Raw genomic sequence first — 14,362 nt, 5'->3', positions numbered from 1 at the left:
AGCCACGCTTGTGTGAGTCGAACTTCACAGCTGATGCGGAGTATTGCAGAAAGGAAAATATTTTAGTTAAGGATCCAGCCGTTGTTAGAGGCTTAACCGTCTCCACAAAAAACGTATTTTTAGACACCAAGTTTTTATGTCCTTGGTGGTAGATTGGTTCACTAATCAATACAAAAAACTCGCCTTCTACCGTACTCACTAATTGAGTTTTAAACACAGTCTTTATGGAAGTTTTGTGGTTCCTTGATAATATTTCTCATATCTTACTGTATTATTTCCGACGTGGTCAGGGACGATATTATTATATCCTGAAAAGTAGTCAGGCAGAGGCACAGAATTCTTTGATCTGATATTTAGAAATAATATAGAGAACAAATGACGCAGATATTAAATATTGGCCTGATTAAGATAACCAAACCTATGAATAAATAATTAGAACCAAACAGATATAATAATTATTAATAACAGAGTTAAGTTAATTAGGATCGCATATCTTTGGCCACGTTGCCCGCAGAGGTGTAGACAACTTGGAACGTCTGATGGTCACTGGAAAAGTAGAAGGAAAACGTCCTAGAGGCCGGAGCCCCAAACGTTGGTCCGACCAGATCTCCGAACAAACCAGCGGACCACTTAGCGCTGCACTACACCAGGCAATTGACCGGAACCGATGGAGGCGGACAGTCGACAAGCTCAAACGGAGTCACGATCCTCAGCAATGAGAGAGCGATGGAGAAGAAGAATACTAAAATGACGAACAAGTGAAGTGAGTAGATCTCACTCTACTGAATCTACTACTCATCTACGTGAATAGACTTAGTAGAAGTGACAGAGTACCCGCATACTTCATTATTATAATTGAACTACGTGTTCATTCATTTCCTTTTATTTCCGTTCCTGTGTTGCCTCCCTCATCCGCGATCTCCACGAGCGATGGTAACCTCTCACCATCAAATGGCCACGTATTGCGTTCGATGTTAATGAAATAAGATTGTAAATTAGGGAACATACGAGCATCGAACGGTTTTAGTAGGCTTCTGTACTGTTTTCTTGATACCTACGGAACTTAAGAATATGATCGTATACAAAATAAGAAGTCTTCAAGTCAAGATGCAAGATAGACTCGTATCATTTCAATACTGCACTCGACATGCCATAGGCGTATTCGAGACATCAAATAAAATGTTGAATATTTTCATGTTACTATTTATTTTTGGTGAGAGTTATGGTGTTATTTATAAATTGAATGGTAAGTTTTTTTTACTGCAGAGATTGTGTGGTGTAGGTACTTCTTAACTGTACGTGAATTAGTTATTGTATTTATTAGCTTTCTTCAAAAATAGGTCTTTTCGATCAGCAAACCGAAAATTACATCAGCAAAGCAGTAATCAACAAGTTCATAGGCAAACCTATCACTTGTAATTTCAACTCAATAAAATATCATTCATCTCTTGGTGACAAGACTATATCAGCCCCCAACTTAGGCTTAAGCAGAGTGGAGGCCCTGCACTCTCTGTTGGTGTCTTGTGTATTACCCATAATACAAGTTGGCAGGAGTGATGTTTCGCAACGATTGTTTGATTTCAGCAACCGAATACCACCGTATGCCAGCGTTATTTAAAATTGACAATTACGAAGACTGTTTGAGCAAACCAGAAGGGATATACTGTACTACCAATTTTGAAATTATAAAGGCTGCGCCAAACCCCGTTTATGATATGATAGTTGTGAGTAAAGGATAACAGTACAATTAAGACAGACTTAAAATAGTATTAACCTTTTGATGATTCATTGTAAGATAAATGGCTTTTTAAAGATATTTCATATCTGTGATATGGGTCCGGATGGGTCTAAGATACAAGTGAGGTACATCTGAAGTGGAGGTTAAATGTGGGCGCGACCTGAAGGATAAAACTCCCGGTAGGTTGGCAGCTACCAATTGTTTAAGAAGATACCTACTTTACACATGTTTGTGAACCAACTCAAGGATTTAAAAAAAGAGAATCTCATATAGCCTCATAGATCTTACTCTTATTTATCGGGTACATATCGTAGGTTTTTTCCAGCTGCAAGAAAGTAGACTATGAAATTAAAATCTCGACACTAAATTGTGAATATATCTTTACAGGAATTCTCCGAGCACACAGCGAAACATTACAATCATTCTAAACTTTTCTACGGCGTGTGCTTGTTTGATAATCGTAACCAAACAAACGTTTCAACCTGGGACCCGAAACAGTACGTTGAGGCCCATCTCAACGAATCGTTTTGGTCCGAGCATCGTTTAAAAACAAAAGTCATCGATGTATCGTGTTCCAATGAGAAGGAAGATTTCAAGTTGGATACCAGTGACGCAATTGTTGGCATCGCCTGTCTTATCTTAATTCTATTAAACGTAGTTGGAAGTTTTTGTGATTTATGTTTCGCCGATGGAACTAAAAAAAGTAAGTAACCGAAGAGGAAGCGCCACCAAGCGTTCCGAATAATCCGAATGCAAGCATCTCCATTGAGTTATTAGACGTATTCGTTGGCTTTAGAAAAGCGGTCCATTCTCGTTATTTTTAAATGCAGGTAGGTGGTAGTTATCTTGAGGTTGGCATGTTCGCCAATAGCCGCCACCATGTCGGCGGTCAGGTTTTCTGCCTATTTAAAGTAACGAAAACACTTTAGTTCGACATCAACGAAAACCTCGACTATAAGCTAACTGAGTAAGACGACTGGTCTATTCGTTTGCGGCTATACCAGGACTCGAAGACAGTTTTGTAAAGTAAACATGTACATAACTGGCCAAAAATAAATAAAACACATGTTCACAAATAACTTCCACAATGACAGAATAACATCAAGTAATGAGACGAACAAAATTTATCTGTTATAACAATCTATGTTATAACAGCTGGCCTAGTGGCTGACGTGGTCACAGAAATCGGTACCAACCTGTCACTGATGAGAGTCGGATGTTTTGCGATGGAGCTCGATTTAATCGGTCCAACTCCTACATATAATGCCATTAACCATATACATAAATATGTTTTAAAACGATACGTAAATATGTTGTCAATATTTTCAGATAAGGATTGGTACCAATGTTTTTCAATACGATGCAACTGGCGTAGGCTAATTAAGCCATTTGACGAGAGCAATCCGCGGCTTCGTCCACTCAAATGCTTGAATGGTTTGAGGTAAATCTTAATTTCCAAATGTTGTCCTACTTGCTAACTTTATTATTGTCACACATACCACCTAGCTGATTGGATGATTTTTTCATGGCTTTCATGGACCTCTACGTCCTAGGGCACTCTACGGTCCATCCGATTGTAAGTGGTCACAGTCCCTCGTGAAAGCCTTAACGGAAAGCTTAACTCACCAACTGCCGTCATTGGGAGGTAAGTTTAAGTCTCAATATAATTTTAAAGCAACTATTCCACTATTTAATTTAGCATAAACGGAAACAAAATATCACTTAGTCAAGTATACATACCCACAAAAGCAACAAAAGAAGAAATAGAAAGTTTTTGTGTTGTCCAGCTGGAGCACTGGGTATGAATACTCCAGAGGGTCCCACAAACAAGTTCGAAAAGGAATGGTAGCGAGCGAGGTGCGGACGTATTCTTGTGTGTATGCTTCGGTGGTTGCGGGTGAACTGTCGGCGCCAGTAAAGGCGCACGCGCGGCTTGCCAAAAGGAAAGCCACTCGGTCGCTACTCTTTGAATCGCGCCGGGAACCGATAACGAGAACCCCTGATTGGTCGCGGCGCGCGATCAGACGCGGCTGCCGACGCGGCAGGCGTTAGGGTTGCTATAAAGTTTATTTATAAATACTTATAAACAAAACCACTAGGTACCCAAAAGTAAAAAACGTAGGTACATATTGATGGGCGACTTAAGCGCAAAAATAAGTCAGCCTCGACAAGAATAATATACTTATTGATGAAATCAAATGGATATGGGCAGATAAAAAGAGGCCCTCCGTAATATATTTTGCTCTTTAAAATAAAACTGCAATTTTAAGCACTTTTAATAGTAAATCGAACCGAAAATGGACTTTGTGTCCGCCAAACGGAGAATATAAAAATAAATTAGACTTCATCCAATCAAAAAGAAAAAGTAGTTGAGGCAATAAAAAAATGGACAAAAGCCCAGGCAATAAAAACGCTGTAAAAACGGCCATTACTACCATCTCTTCTACGCACCCTTCTGTTTAACCGCATACTGGAAACCACCAAAACACCTACTCAATGGTCAGAGTCAGTCAGGGTTAATAGACGATGCACCTGAGCAAAACTGTCTAAAATTGGCCCAAGTTTTTCCGTCAGCGGAAGAGTAACGCAAGGTGACAGCCCATCTCCGAAACTATTCATTGCCGTCTTGGAAGAAATAATGAGAAACTGGACTTTGAGAAATAAGAAATGAATATTAATGGCAACTAACTACCTTGGTCACCTCCATTTCACTGATGATCTAGTGATGCTGTTAGAATCAGTTATACAATTAATAACAACTTATGATCCATTCACTAAATGAAGCCGGCCGAAAAAATTGTCTGCAAATTAACTTAAAAAAAACAATGCGTATGACGAATAACATAGAATCAAGCATCTCAGTTGATAATGAAGTACTTGCATATACAGAAAAATACAACTACTTGGGAAAACAGGCTTTAATATAAAAAATAATGAGTAAAAAGTAAAACAATAAATACAAAACACTTGGAATATGAAAGAAATGTTAAAAGTAATATGCCAATAAATATTAAAATCAAAGCGGTAAGCACATGTCTCCCACCGTGCCTAACTTATGTTGGTCAGACCAGAAATTTACTAGTACAATTAGGAATATAATTACCAGTTGCCAATGAGGCTTGGAACGTAGTATGCTGAACATTAATAAAAAACAAAAAATAAGACACATAAAAATAAGAAGTAAATCAAGCCACCGATGCTCTAAAACATACGTAAAAACTTACAATAGAAAAAGGCGGGTCAAGTAGAAAATGAACCCAAGGAGTCACTTCGTGTTATGGTCCAGGGGAAAGCGACAGAGAACATTGGCACATAAGATAGCAGAATGACATCACAAGGACAGCGAGCCTAAACTAGATTCTATACATGTGGCCCAGAATAGGGATCAATGATTTTCTTAGGAGGCCTTCACCCGAGGAGGGGTCTTGCAAATAAACGCATGTTGAAAACTAGTTGAAACATTATTTTCATATACCTACTGCCATTAGTTTGCAAGAAATATAAAAGCTTTATATTATTTATTTATATAACAACACATCCAAAACTTTTTGAATTAAATGGGTTTATACGAGACATATTACATAATTCTAATCAGATCGCTTCGGTTTTCAGGAGTGTATTAATGTGTTTGGTGATAATGGTACATACAATCCTTCCAGTCTTCATATGTAACAATAATCCAAGATATTTGGAGCAGGTTTGTTGTATTTCTGTTTATATAGATAGTTCGTTTATATCCTTCACCACGAAAACTAGTGTTCTAAACGTCAGAAACAAATGACAATAAAAACCGCGAGAATGAGCTGTAAAATTTGTTTTAATACGAGTAATGTCTATGACTCGCAAATATCGAAAAAAATACTAGGAAGGCATTTGTTTCTATCTTCCCTTTTGTAAGTCAAATATATAAAATAGAGCCAGCGGTATGCAACGTCGTGTAAGTTTAAGTACATTTGAACCTATACTATAGTAGAATTATTTTGTCCGTGCAGTTTAGGTCATAAAAAATCGGAGCGGTGAAGCGGGGTATTTCGCTCTCTCTTCCACTCACGAGCCTTATGGACGGACATAGTGATGCGCATTATTGTTGTCGAATAAGCGCTATCCATAGTGTATTTAGTTTTGTCATTTTGTGGGTTAGTGATAAAAATGAAAGAAAAAATCACTAATTGAACACTTATACCACATATCGCCGCAGCAAGTGACCGAGAACGGCAGAAATTAACACTTTGAACTTTTCGGGATCTTTTCTCATTTCAGCTAAATTTTTTAACACGTTGTTGATAATAACACGTGCTTGTGCTTGTATAATTTTGCCAGCAAGCAAAATATTTGAATAAATTCTGCCGCTTTTGTACTAAAAAAAGGGGTAGCCATTGTGTCACTAAAGAAATTCAGAGAACGAATGCACAAAATCACATTTATCTTCGACATATGTACTATAATTTGCAGGTAGGTACAACAAATGACTCATAACATAACAATGTCTCACCGCCCTTCGTATACCGCTCCGCCGCGCCGCCGTGTACCTGCCTTCGATGACCCATTTGTTTTTATCGATAATGGCGTTGCGCCCGCGCAACATGCTCACCGCCCTAGCCGGGCTATGTTTTATGACCCAAACTTTACGCGTCCCGTCAGTAAGTATCTACAGTCGGCATCGCTGCGCCACTTTGAGAAGGCGGCACGACATGAGAACCCTCTTGTCGTGGCCGCCGGAAACTACATACCCGATCCTGTAGACCGTTTGGTAAACCGTCGACGTCGCCCAAAGCACGTCATCACGGATCCTCCTGATCCATTACCGGTGCTTTTAGGCAATACAAGCACCGGTCACCGTCCTCGCCGAACCCGTCGCTTGCGACGAAGGGCTCGACGAGTGAATTAACCCACAGACACAGCCCACTGAGTTTCTCGCCGGATCTCCTCAGTGGGTCGCGCTTCCGATCCGGTGGTAGATTCTGCGAAGCGCTGCTCTTGCTAGGGCGGTGTTAGCAATTCTCCGGTTTGAGCCCCGCGAGCTCACCTACACAAGCTAGGGTACGCTGAAATAGCCTCTCAAGGCTATCAGCATAGGTAGGGAAAAGGGACGGACAAAATGATTCTACTATAGTGTAGCAGCTTTTTCAATCAGTACCTAGTTAATTGTTGTTTTTTTAAGGACCTAAAAAATTAAAGTCTAAGTAGTAAACCTAAAGAAAATGATCTAATGGCAAACCTCTATGATTTTTTTAATACAGAGATTTACATCGCATACCCTGGTTTAAAAATTAAAGCCAGCCTAGAACTGAAGAACTCTTTTACATGTTGTAGACCTTTTAAGTGAAAATAGCCTTTATGGTTTCTGGGGCTAATACCTTAAAATAAATGATTGTACTGTAGAAGAGCAAGATCATTTCGATGCCTCCAATGAACACTACTCTAACTAAAATTTTTTAATTTTCGTTTTTCACGCAAATCGCTTCACTATTTTAAAAGTAGGTATTACAAATCACTATTGTTTTTGATGGGGTTCGAAGCAAGAGTAAATCAGCTAGTTACACAAGAAAAAACCATAAATATATCTGCAATAATAAAGATTTTATCAACTTTTTTCGTTTAAGCGCTCCTACTGTAAACCTACGAATTTGGAGTTAGAGTAGTGATCATTGGAGGCATCGATTTATTGGAGTCATATCAACGGTGGGCCAGTCTCTTGGCAATAACCCTGGGATTGCCCTGTGAACGACGGTGACCAGAAAATAAAACTGACTATTTATCTTCTTTTTTTTTAAATGATGGCACACATCGTTCAGTTTATTAGTTAGTATCTCCACTTGCAGCTTTATGATAACATCTACTATCATCTACTGTTCAATGGTACATTGATTATACAACTTTTTATCATAATATCTGGATTCCTGCTCTCATACAACCTGCAAATATATGAAGAGAGTCATGAGATTAACTGGAAAATTCTACCGAAGCAGACTTTGCTGAGATGGTTGCGGTAAGCCTTTTTTGCTTTTAATTTAATGTCTGTCTACTCCCATTAATGGAAAGAAAATAAAATATTGATAGTGATACCTTTGGCCAGGTATTCCAGAGGTATGATCACAACGCCTACAGCTAACAGCAGTCTGTAGCAACCCGTAGACTGCAAGCTACATTAATAATCAGTCTCTACAAAATTTAATTTTATGATGCCGTACATACAGTCTAGACAGTCATGCAGTTCTGGTTAGGTATAAAGGTTCTGGTAAAATATTCTTATATTAGCCGTCAGAGAATTAAAAAAGTAGATCAAATGAATAATTAGCCAATTACAATACGGTATTTTAATTGATATGCCAATACAAACATATAAATTTTTGTGTTAATCATTCATGTCAAATGATTATTCTAAAAGCGAAAAAAAAATTCCCCATTGGTAGACAATAAGTAAATTATAATATCAGAACAAACCATCTATATTAATATTATAAAGCTCTCCGAACACTAACAAACTTTTCGATAAATACAAATAAAAAATGGCCTAAAATTTACACTACAAAAATAAGAATGTGTAGTTTAAAAATGATGAATATTATAAAAAGAAAAACCACTTTAAGTTATTTTTTAAATTATGACACGTGATGTTTCACATTTGATGGTAGTAGTCTAGTGGTATGGTAGTAGTCAATATTGAGTAACTAACATCAAGGTCAAAAATTATAAGCCTCAGAATAAAGCATAAACCTTCATTAGTGAAAATAGTTATTATTTTAATACATGACATTTGAGTCGACTATTATCAAAGCCGGCTCTGACTTTTGGATTGGTATATCAAAAAACGAATTATTGACTTTGTATTCCATTGGCAGTCACAAAACTCTTCGGAACGACATCTTAGATAAATAACAGGTTAACTATTAACCTTTATTTAATGCAGGTTTTGAACCGTATTCTTTGAAGGAGACGATTATATTCAAATCAATCTGTATTGACATATCAATAATTTTTTTTTGTCTAAATGCACAGATTGCCACCTTTGATAATAGACGACTCATTTCTTAAAATTTACCATTCTAGCTTGTAATTTCATTTTTCCAGGCTTACTCCACCATATGCCTTAATATTAGCACTAACATCGACTTGGATGAGACATATCAATACAGGACCATTCTGGCATGTAAGTTTTATAGTAGTCATTCTTCATTCATGATTTATTAAAATAAAGTCAGTTAGCTTCCGCTTACTCCATGTTCTAACTCCACGACTGCAGAGAGCTCTCCACTTACCAGGTATCAATGAAACGAAGCAATAAAACGACTACCCGTCAGCAAGCATAGTATATTCATGTTCTACCCTTAAATTGCTAGTATTCAATGGGTGAATTATGAAGGCATATTCCAAACAAATCCGAGAACAGAGTAATGAACAAATTCTGATAATAATGTAAACTTTCAAGAGGTCAAGAGTTAATTACCTGACTTCAGCTTACTGGTTGGAGTCAGCAGGCGAGGAGTGTCAGAGTTGAACTGACAAAAGCCAACTTTGCTTCAACAAAATGCATCAAAGCCTCAAATGAGACAAAACTACCGAGGTTTGATCTTGCCCAATTTGTTATAATCTTAATGATTTCATTGCAGGAGATGGCTGTGTCCGAAATACGTGATTGCAGAAAATATTGGTGGCAACATCTCTTGTACATCCACAACTACATTGACAATACAGACTGCTTGGTACAATCTTGGTACATTAATTGTATTATAAATGTAATAAGAAATAAAACCCAGGGTTCGGAATAACGCAAAGTTCTTTTAAAGCGTACAGGTTTCGATTTCAACATCTACTATTACTCTAATACGAGCTACAATATAGTGTTTATTCGTATTTATATACATCGGCTTTTTTTCTATTACATGTAACAATAAGACTTACCTACCATCTTATCAAGAATATGCCGATACACCTGGGTATCGACAAAACATTCGTGATTTTATACCTACATATTTCAAAATGCAATTTTTTCATTCAACTTGCTAACTAACTAACATCCTGAGAAAGGTTCACGGAATCTAGACAATGCCCAACTGCTTTATTGAGAAGCATCTGAAGAGCTTGAACCAGAAACTCCGCCATTCTGGATCTATTCCCCTGGTCCACTTTACAATAGAAAATATAATGTTTATAAATAAATATAACATAGAGGTACCTTACATATAAATATAATGTTTATAGGTATATGTATAAATTTAATGTATTCAATTAAGAATAGAATTCAACAGTTAATAAACCACAGTTATTACACATTTAAACCCGAAGAAACACTAATTAAACAAAATAAAACAACTCACTCAACTTCACTCCTCGCGTTCCCGCCAAAAAGTCCTAATAATTTGGCTAATCTTTAGTGCATAGAGCAATTAGTCATAGACAACCATGGGCTTAATTCACCTATATTTTTCTTTAGACATTGGCTTATGAGCCATTAGTCAGGCAAATCATAGATTAAAATGATGCAACCAAACTCACAAAAAAATTAGACCACTTATGGTGTATCGAAAGCACGAGTCGGTATCAACTAGCGAGTCGTCTTAATAACTGTATCTGCCAGAAATCAAACATATGTGGCAGTTCGAAAGTACCATCAAGTCTCCAGTCTCATGTCTCTTCTTTCCATGAAGTCATTAAGATATAAGTTGTATTTGCCAACTACAGATGGCCTTCTTCTTCTTCTTTTTTTTCTTCCAGTGCCTCTTCAATCCTGAAGGTTGGCCGTTAGCTTTCTATATTCGTTTTTATCTGCAGCCAGCCGGAACAGCTGTTCGACGGAGGCAATACCGGTCCACTCCCGGATATTGGCCACAGATGGCCGTAAGATGCAAATTAAATATTTTTGCAGGTACATAGCCGTTGATATGCAATTGTTCATTTTTGGATTATTTATATATCTGGTGTGCCGAACTTCAAAATCTAGGAAGATAGTTCTCCCAACTTGGTTTTGCATTGGCATCGCCATTATAGCAGCTCATACCTACTTTGAAGACTTGAACGGCACCGTCATGACCACTCCTGAGTAAGTTGATTATTGAAAGTTCTTTTGAAATAAAAATAAAAATTAACATCGTATTTCAGGTAATTTCTGACCACTATCTCTTAATCTTTCTCTTTCTCTCCAGTCTTCCCATTAAAATTTAAATCAAATAAAATTGATAATAATAAGTTTCACTAAGCCCTGCGCAGTGATTTGCCTGTTACCCAATAGTATTATTGTTCCATCTAACAGAGTAATTCGGAACCACATCAGGGGAGACCCGACGTTCTTAAAAGTGTACAGACGAAGTCACACCAATATACCCTGTTACATCCTGGGGATGGGTGCAGGATACCTGTTTTACTATTGGCAGAAGATTGACCTCAATTTTGACAAATTTAAGGTATTTTTTCTCCTTTATTTACTAAATGTAGCATTTTACCGGTGATGACGTCAGACAAGGCTGTACCGTCCAGGTACTAAGCGGCCACTGACAATATTATGAATGTTTAAGGATCATGAGTTTGACTCAAAATTAAGCTTAGGCATCGAAGTGTTATGAAGTTGTCAGTTCTGTCCCCCAAGAACCAAAACAACAACAATTATGTGATATATGGGATCGAAACAACATGATATTGTTGTTTTGGCTGGCAGTTCCACTGGTCTATTAACTTCGGAGAGTACACTTCTTATATGTAAGTATACCTTGCTAACCTAACTTAGACCCTGTACTTTCTCTACATCCAAATCAACAATACCCATAATATTTCAACAAATTATTTTATAGCAAACTTTCACATAACTGAAATAACCAGGGTTACAGATATAAAGCTTTTACAAACATGTTTTTTAGAAATATAACATGCTCTGCTGGATGGCTGGTCCCCTGCCACTAGTCCTGGATTGTGGCATTATAGTTCTGGCCTCGTATTTCTACATGGACGCGCCTAGATCTTCAGTCATGTTGAGAACAATTTATGCTGCAACTGCGAAACCTGTTTTTGGATTACTTTTAACAGTACTCCTATGCGCAATGATCATGAAACTTGAAAGTACGTATGGCTTTTTTACATTAATAGACATACCTGATAACAAATAATTACAGAGGCCACGGCCCACGAATGAAAGCGCACTCTTTGGTTTTTTTTTTTCCTACCTAAGCTGATGTTCTTGAGGGACCATTTCAGCGTAGCATTAACTAGTATGTAACTAGCTCACGAGGCTCAAACCTGACGACGTTGCTAACATTAACCCTAGCAAGAGCAGTGCTTCGCAGAATCTACCACCGGATCGGAAACGCGACCCACTGAGAAGATCCGGCGAGAAACTCAGTGCGCTGTGTCTGTGGGTTATTTTACTCGCCGAGGCCTTCGTTGCAAACGACGGGTTCGACGAGAATGATGACTGGTGCTTGGAGTACCTAAAAGCAACGTTAGTGGATCGGGAAGATCCGAAATAACGTGTTTTGGGCGACGTTGACTGTTTACCATTCGGTCCGTAGGACTGGGAATGGGTAGTTACCAGCGTCCACGATGAGAGGGCTCTCTTGTCGTGCCGCTTTCTCGAAATGGTGCACTAAGGCTGCTACTTACTGATGGACTCCGGGTCCATGACGTCGTGGAGATCCACATTTCGCATGAACGGAGTATTTCGTAATGATTTCCTATCACTGGGAGGAGACTAATGGGGCGGTAGCTCGCGGTTTCGTTCTTCGGTTTGCCCGGCTTATGTATGCCGATAACGTCTGCTTCTTTCCACGCCGCGGGAAAGATGCAGTTCGTCATAGCGGCATTTAGAATGGTGGCCAACATTGCTATCAGTTGGGCTGGTAAATTTTTTAGGATGCGGTTGCGGTGCCTTTGGAGCCCGCGGCTTTCCGTGGTTACATGTTGTGGATTGCCTCCACGGCTTCGGAAGTGCTAATGGGGGGTAGCGCGTCCGAGAGCGGCAGAGAAGCTCTGCGCTCGACCTCCCTGTCGACTAACTCAGTCTGTTCGGAGTCCGCGAATTGAGTGTTAGTGGTGCAATGTTCTTGGACTGCATTGGCCAGCAGCTCTGCGTTTTCATCGTCATCCTATGCCGGTGGTTGGCTTGAGAGACGTACGACAGGAGGCATAGTGGCGATAGTTTAGGATTTGAGAGTCCCAGCTAGTCGCCAGTATCCTTGGTGAGTGGGCGCGAGTTCTGCTAAATAACTATCCCATTTCTCATTTCGGGCGTCGCTTAGGCTTAGATTTGACTTCCCGCTGTAGACGACGCATCTGAATTCAGTTTGCTTCCGTGGGATACCGATCGTAGGCCCGGATTGCTGCATTCCTAACTCTCTAGATTCCTAAGCTCGGGGGAGATTCTGATGCGGTGGAAGCAGTCCTCCACATCGACTTTTTTTTTATTGCCTTTGTAGGCAGACGAGCATACCGCCCACCTGATGGTAAGTGGTCACCGTCGCTCATGGACGTCAACAATGCCAGGGGCAGAGCCAAGCCGCTGCCTGCATTCTTTGTAAGATCTTATGATCGCGGAAGATACGTGTTCGGTCAGGATGTTTATGCATTCAACGGTGTCCTCGAGTGACAGGTTGGAATCCGGGGCGCAGAGAAGGATTGGTAGAGCTGCTTCGGCTAGGCTAGCATTATATATTATATAATAACGTAATATTGTCCGACGTAATTCTAGTGTAATATTTTGTTTGTTTATTTGTCGAGACGAATGCCCGACATGTTCTTGCCATAGACTATACACAACTGTTTTTGCTCCTTACTTCTTAAGCAAAATAGCAAGCAAGTCTTAAACGTCTCTCAAATAATATACTATCTCATATTTTGTATCTTTTTATCAGACGTCTTTCGTCCAATGCTTGAGTGGGATTGGTGGTCGATCGTGGCACGGCTCTCTTACTGCGCCTACACTCTCCATTTGACCATTATTCGGTACACCGCATCACTATCCACCGTGCCTTTCCAGCATTCGACTATGGCAATTGTAAGTGAAATAAATTCATCTCTGAAATATCACACACCACATACACATGTACATAGTTTGAGTTGATATACGGCACAGACACAAAACGTGCCTGACTAGAGACTGGACATTAAGGACATACCAACGATACGCCAGGGTCTAACTCCTAAACGATTCTTCTTATTTCAGGTTCAATACTACTTTTTCATCTTGGTCGTGTCTTTGCTTCTCTCCATTCCGCTCTGGTTGCTGATCGAAGAACCGATGAACCGAGTGTGGAAACTGTGTCTAAGCTCTTCCTCTAAAACAGCCCAAGTGCAAGAGAAAATTGAACGGGAATTGCAAACACAATCAAAGTTTTAAATATAAAGAATCATCATCATCGTCAACGGACACCGGCCGTTTACTTCTGGACTATACTATATCTTACCCTACCCCTGCAGGTTCGCTAGAACCGGTCCTGCACTGCCATCGTCCATGGGATACCCGCGACCTTCAGCATGTGGTCGGTCCGGCTCAGAGGTCTGGTCAGAGATACCCATAGAAGTAATATAATAGATGAATTCATTGTTACTTATGTCTTATATTTTATACTCGGTGGACTGATCTGATAACCGCCACCAGTCCTTGAAGGAAGAATCTTTTCATTTTCCAAAAAAAATTGA

General features: G+C 39.2%; 1 protein-coding gene across 1 annotated transcript; it reads left to right on the top strand.

Moving 5' to 3' along the window:
- The first annotated feature begins 1,088 nt into the window (after positions 1 to 1,088).
- Positions 1,089 to 14,090, top strand: LOC114249496 (nose resistant to fluoxetine protein 6). Its single transcript, XM_089735178.1, has 13 exons — positions 1,089 to 1,246; positions 1,585 to 1,724; positions 2,126 to 2,441; positions 3,068 to 3,179; positions 5,351 to 5,435; positions 7,561 to 7,727; positions 8,810 to 8,888; positions 9,349 to 9,452; positions 10,605 to 10,778; positions 10,989 to 11,139; positions 11,590 to 11,788; positions 13,576 to 13,718; positions 13,887 to 14,090. Exons 1-13 carry the CDS (start codon positions 1,108 to 1,110, stop codon positions 14,058 to 14,060), a joined length of 1,983 nt encoding a protein of 660 aa, XP_089591304.1. The 5' UTR covers positions 1,089 to 1,107; the 3' UTR covers positions 14,061 to 14,090.
- Positions 14,091 to 14,362: the final 272 nt, after the last annotated feature.

Source organism: Bombyx mandarina, chromosome 19, assembly GCF_030267445.1.
Source record: "Bombyx mandarina strain Sakado chromosome 19, ASM3026744v2".
Taxonomy (NCBI): domain Eukaryota; kingdom Metazoa; phylum Arthropoda; class Insecta; order Lepidoptera; family Bombycidae; genus Bombyx; species Bombyx mandarina.
Note: the sequence above shows the minus strand (reverse complement) of the source record. Positions and strands in the feature narration are given on the sequence as shown.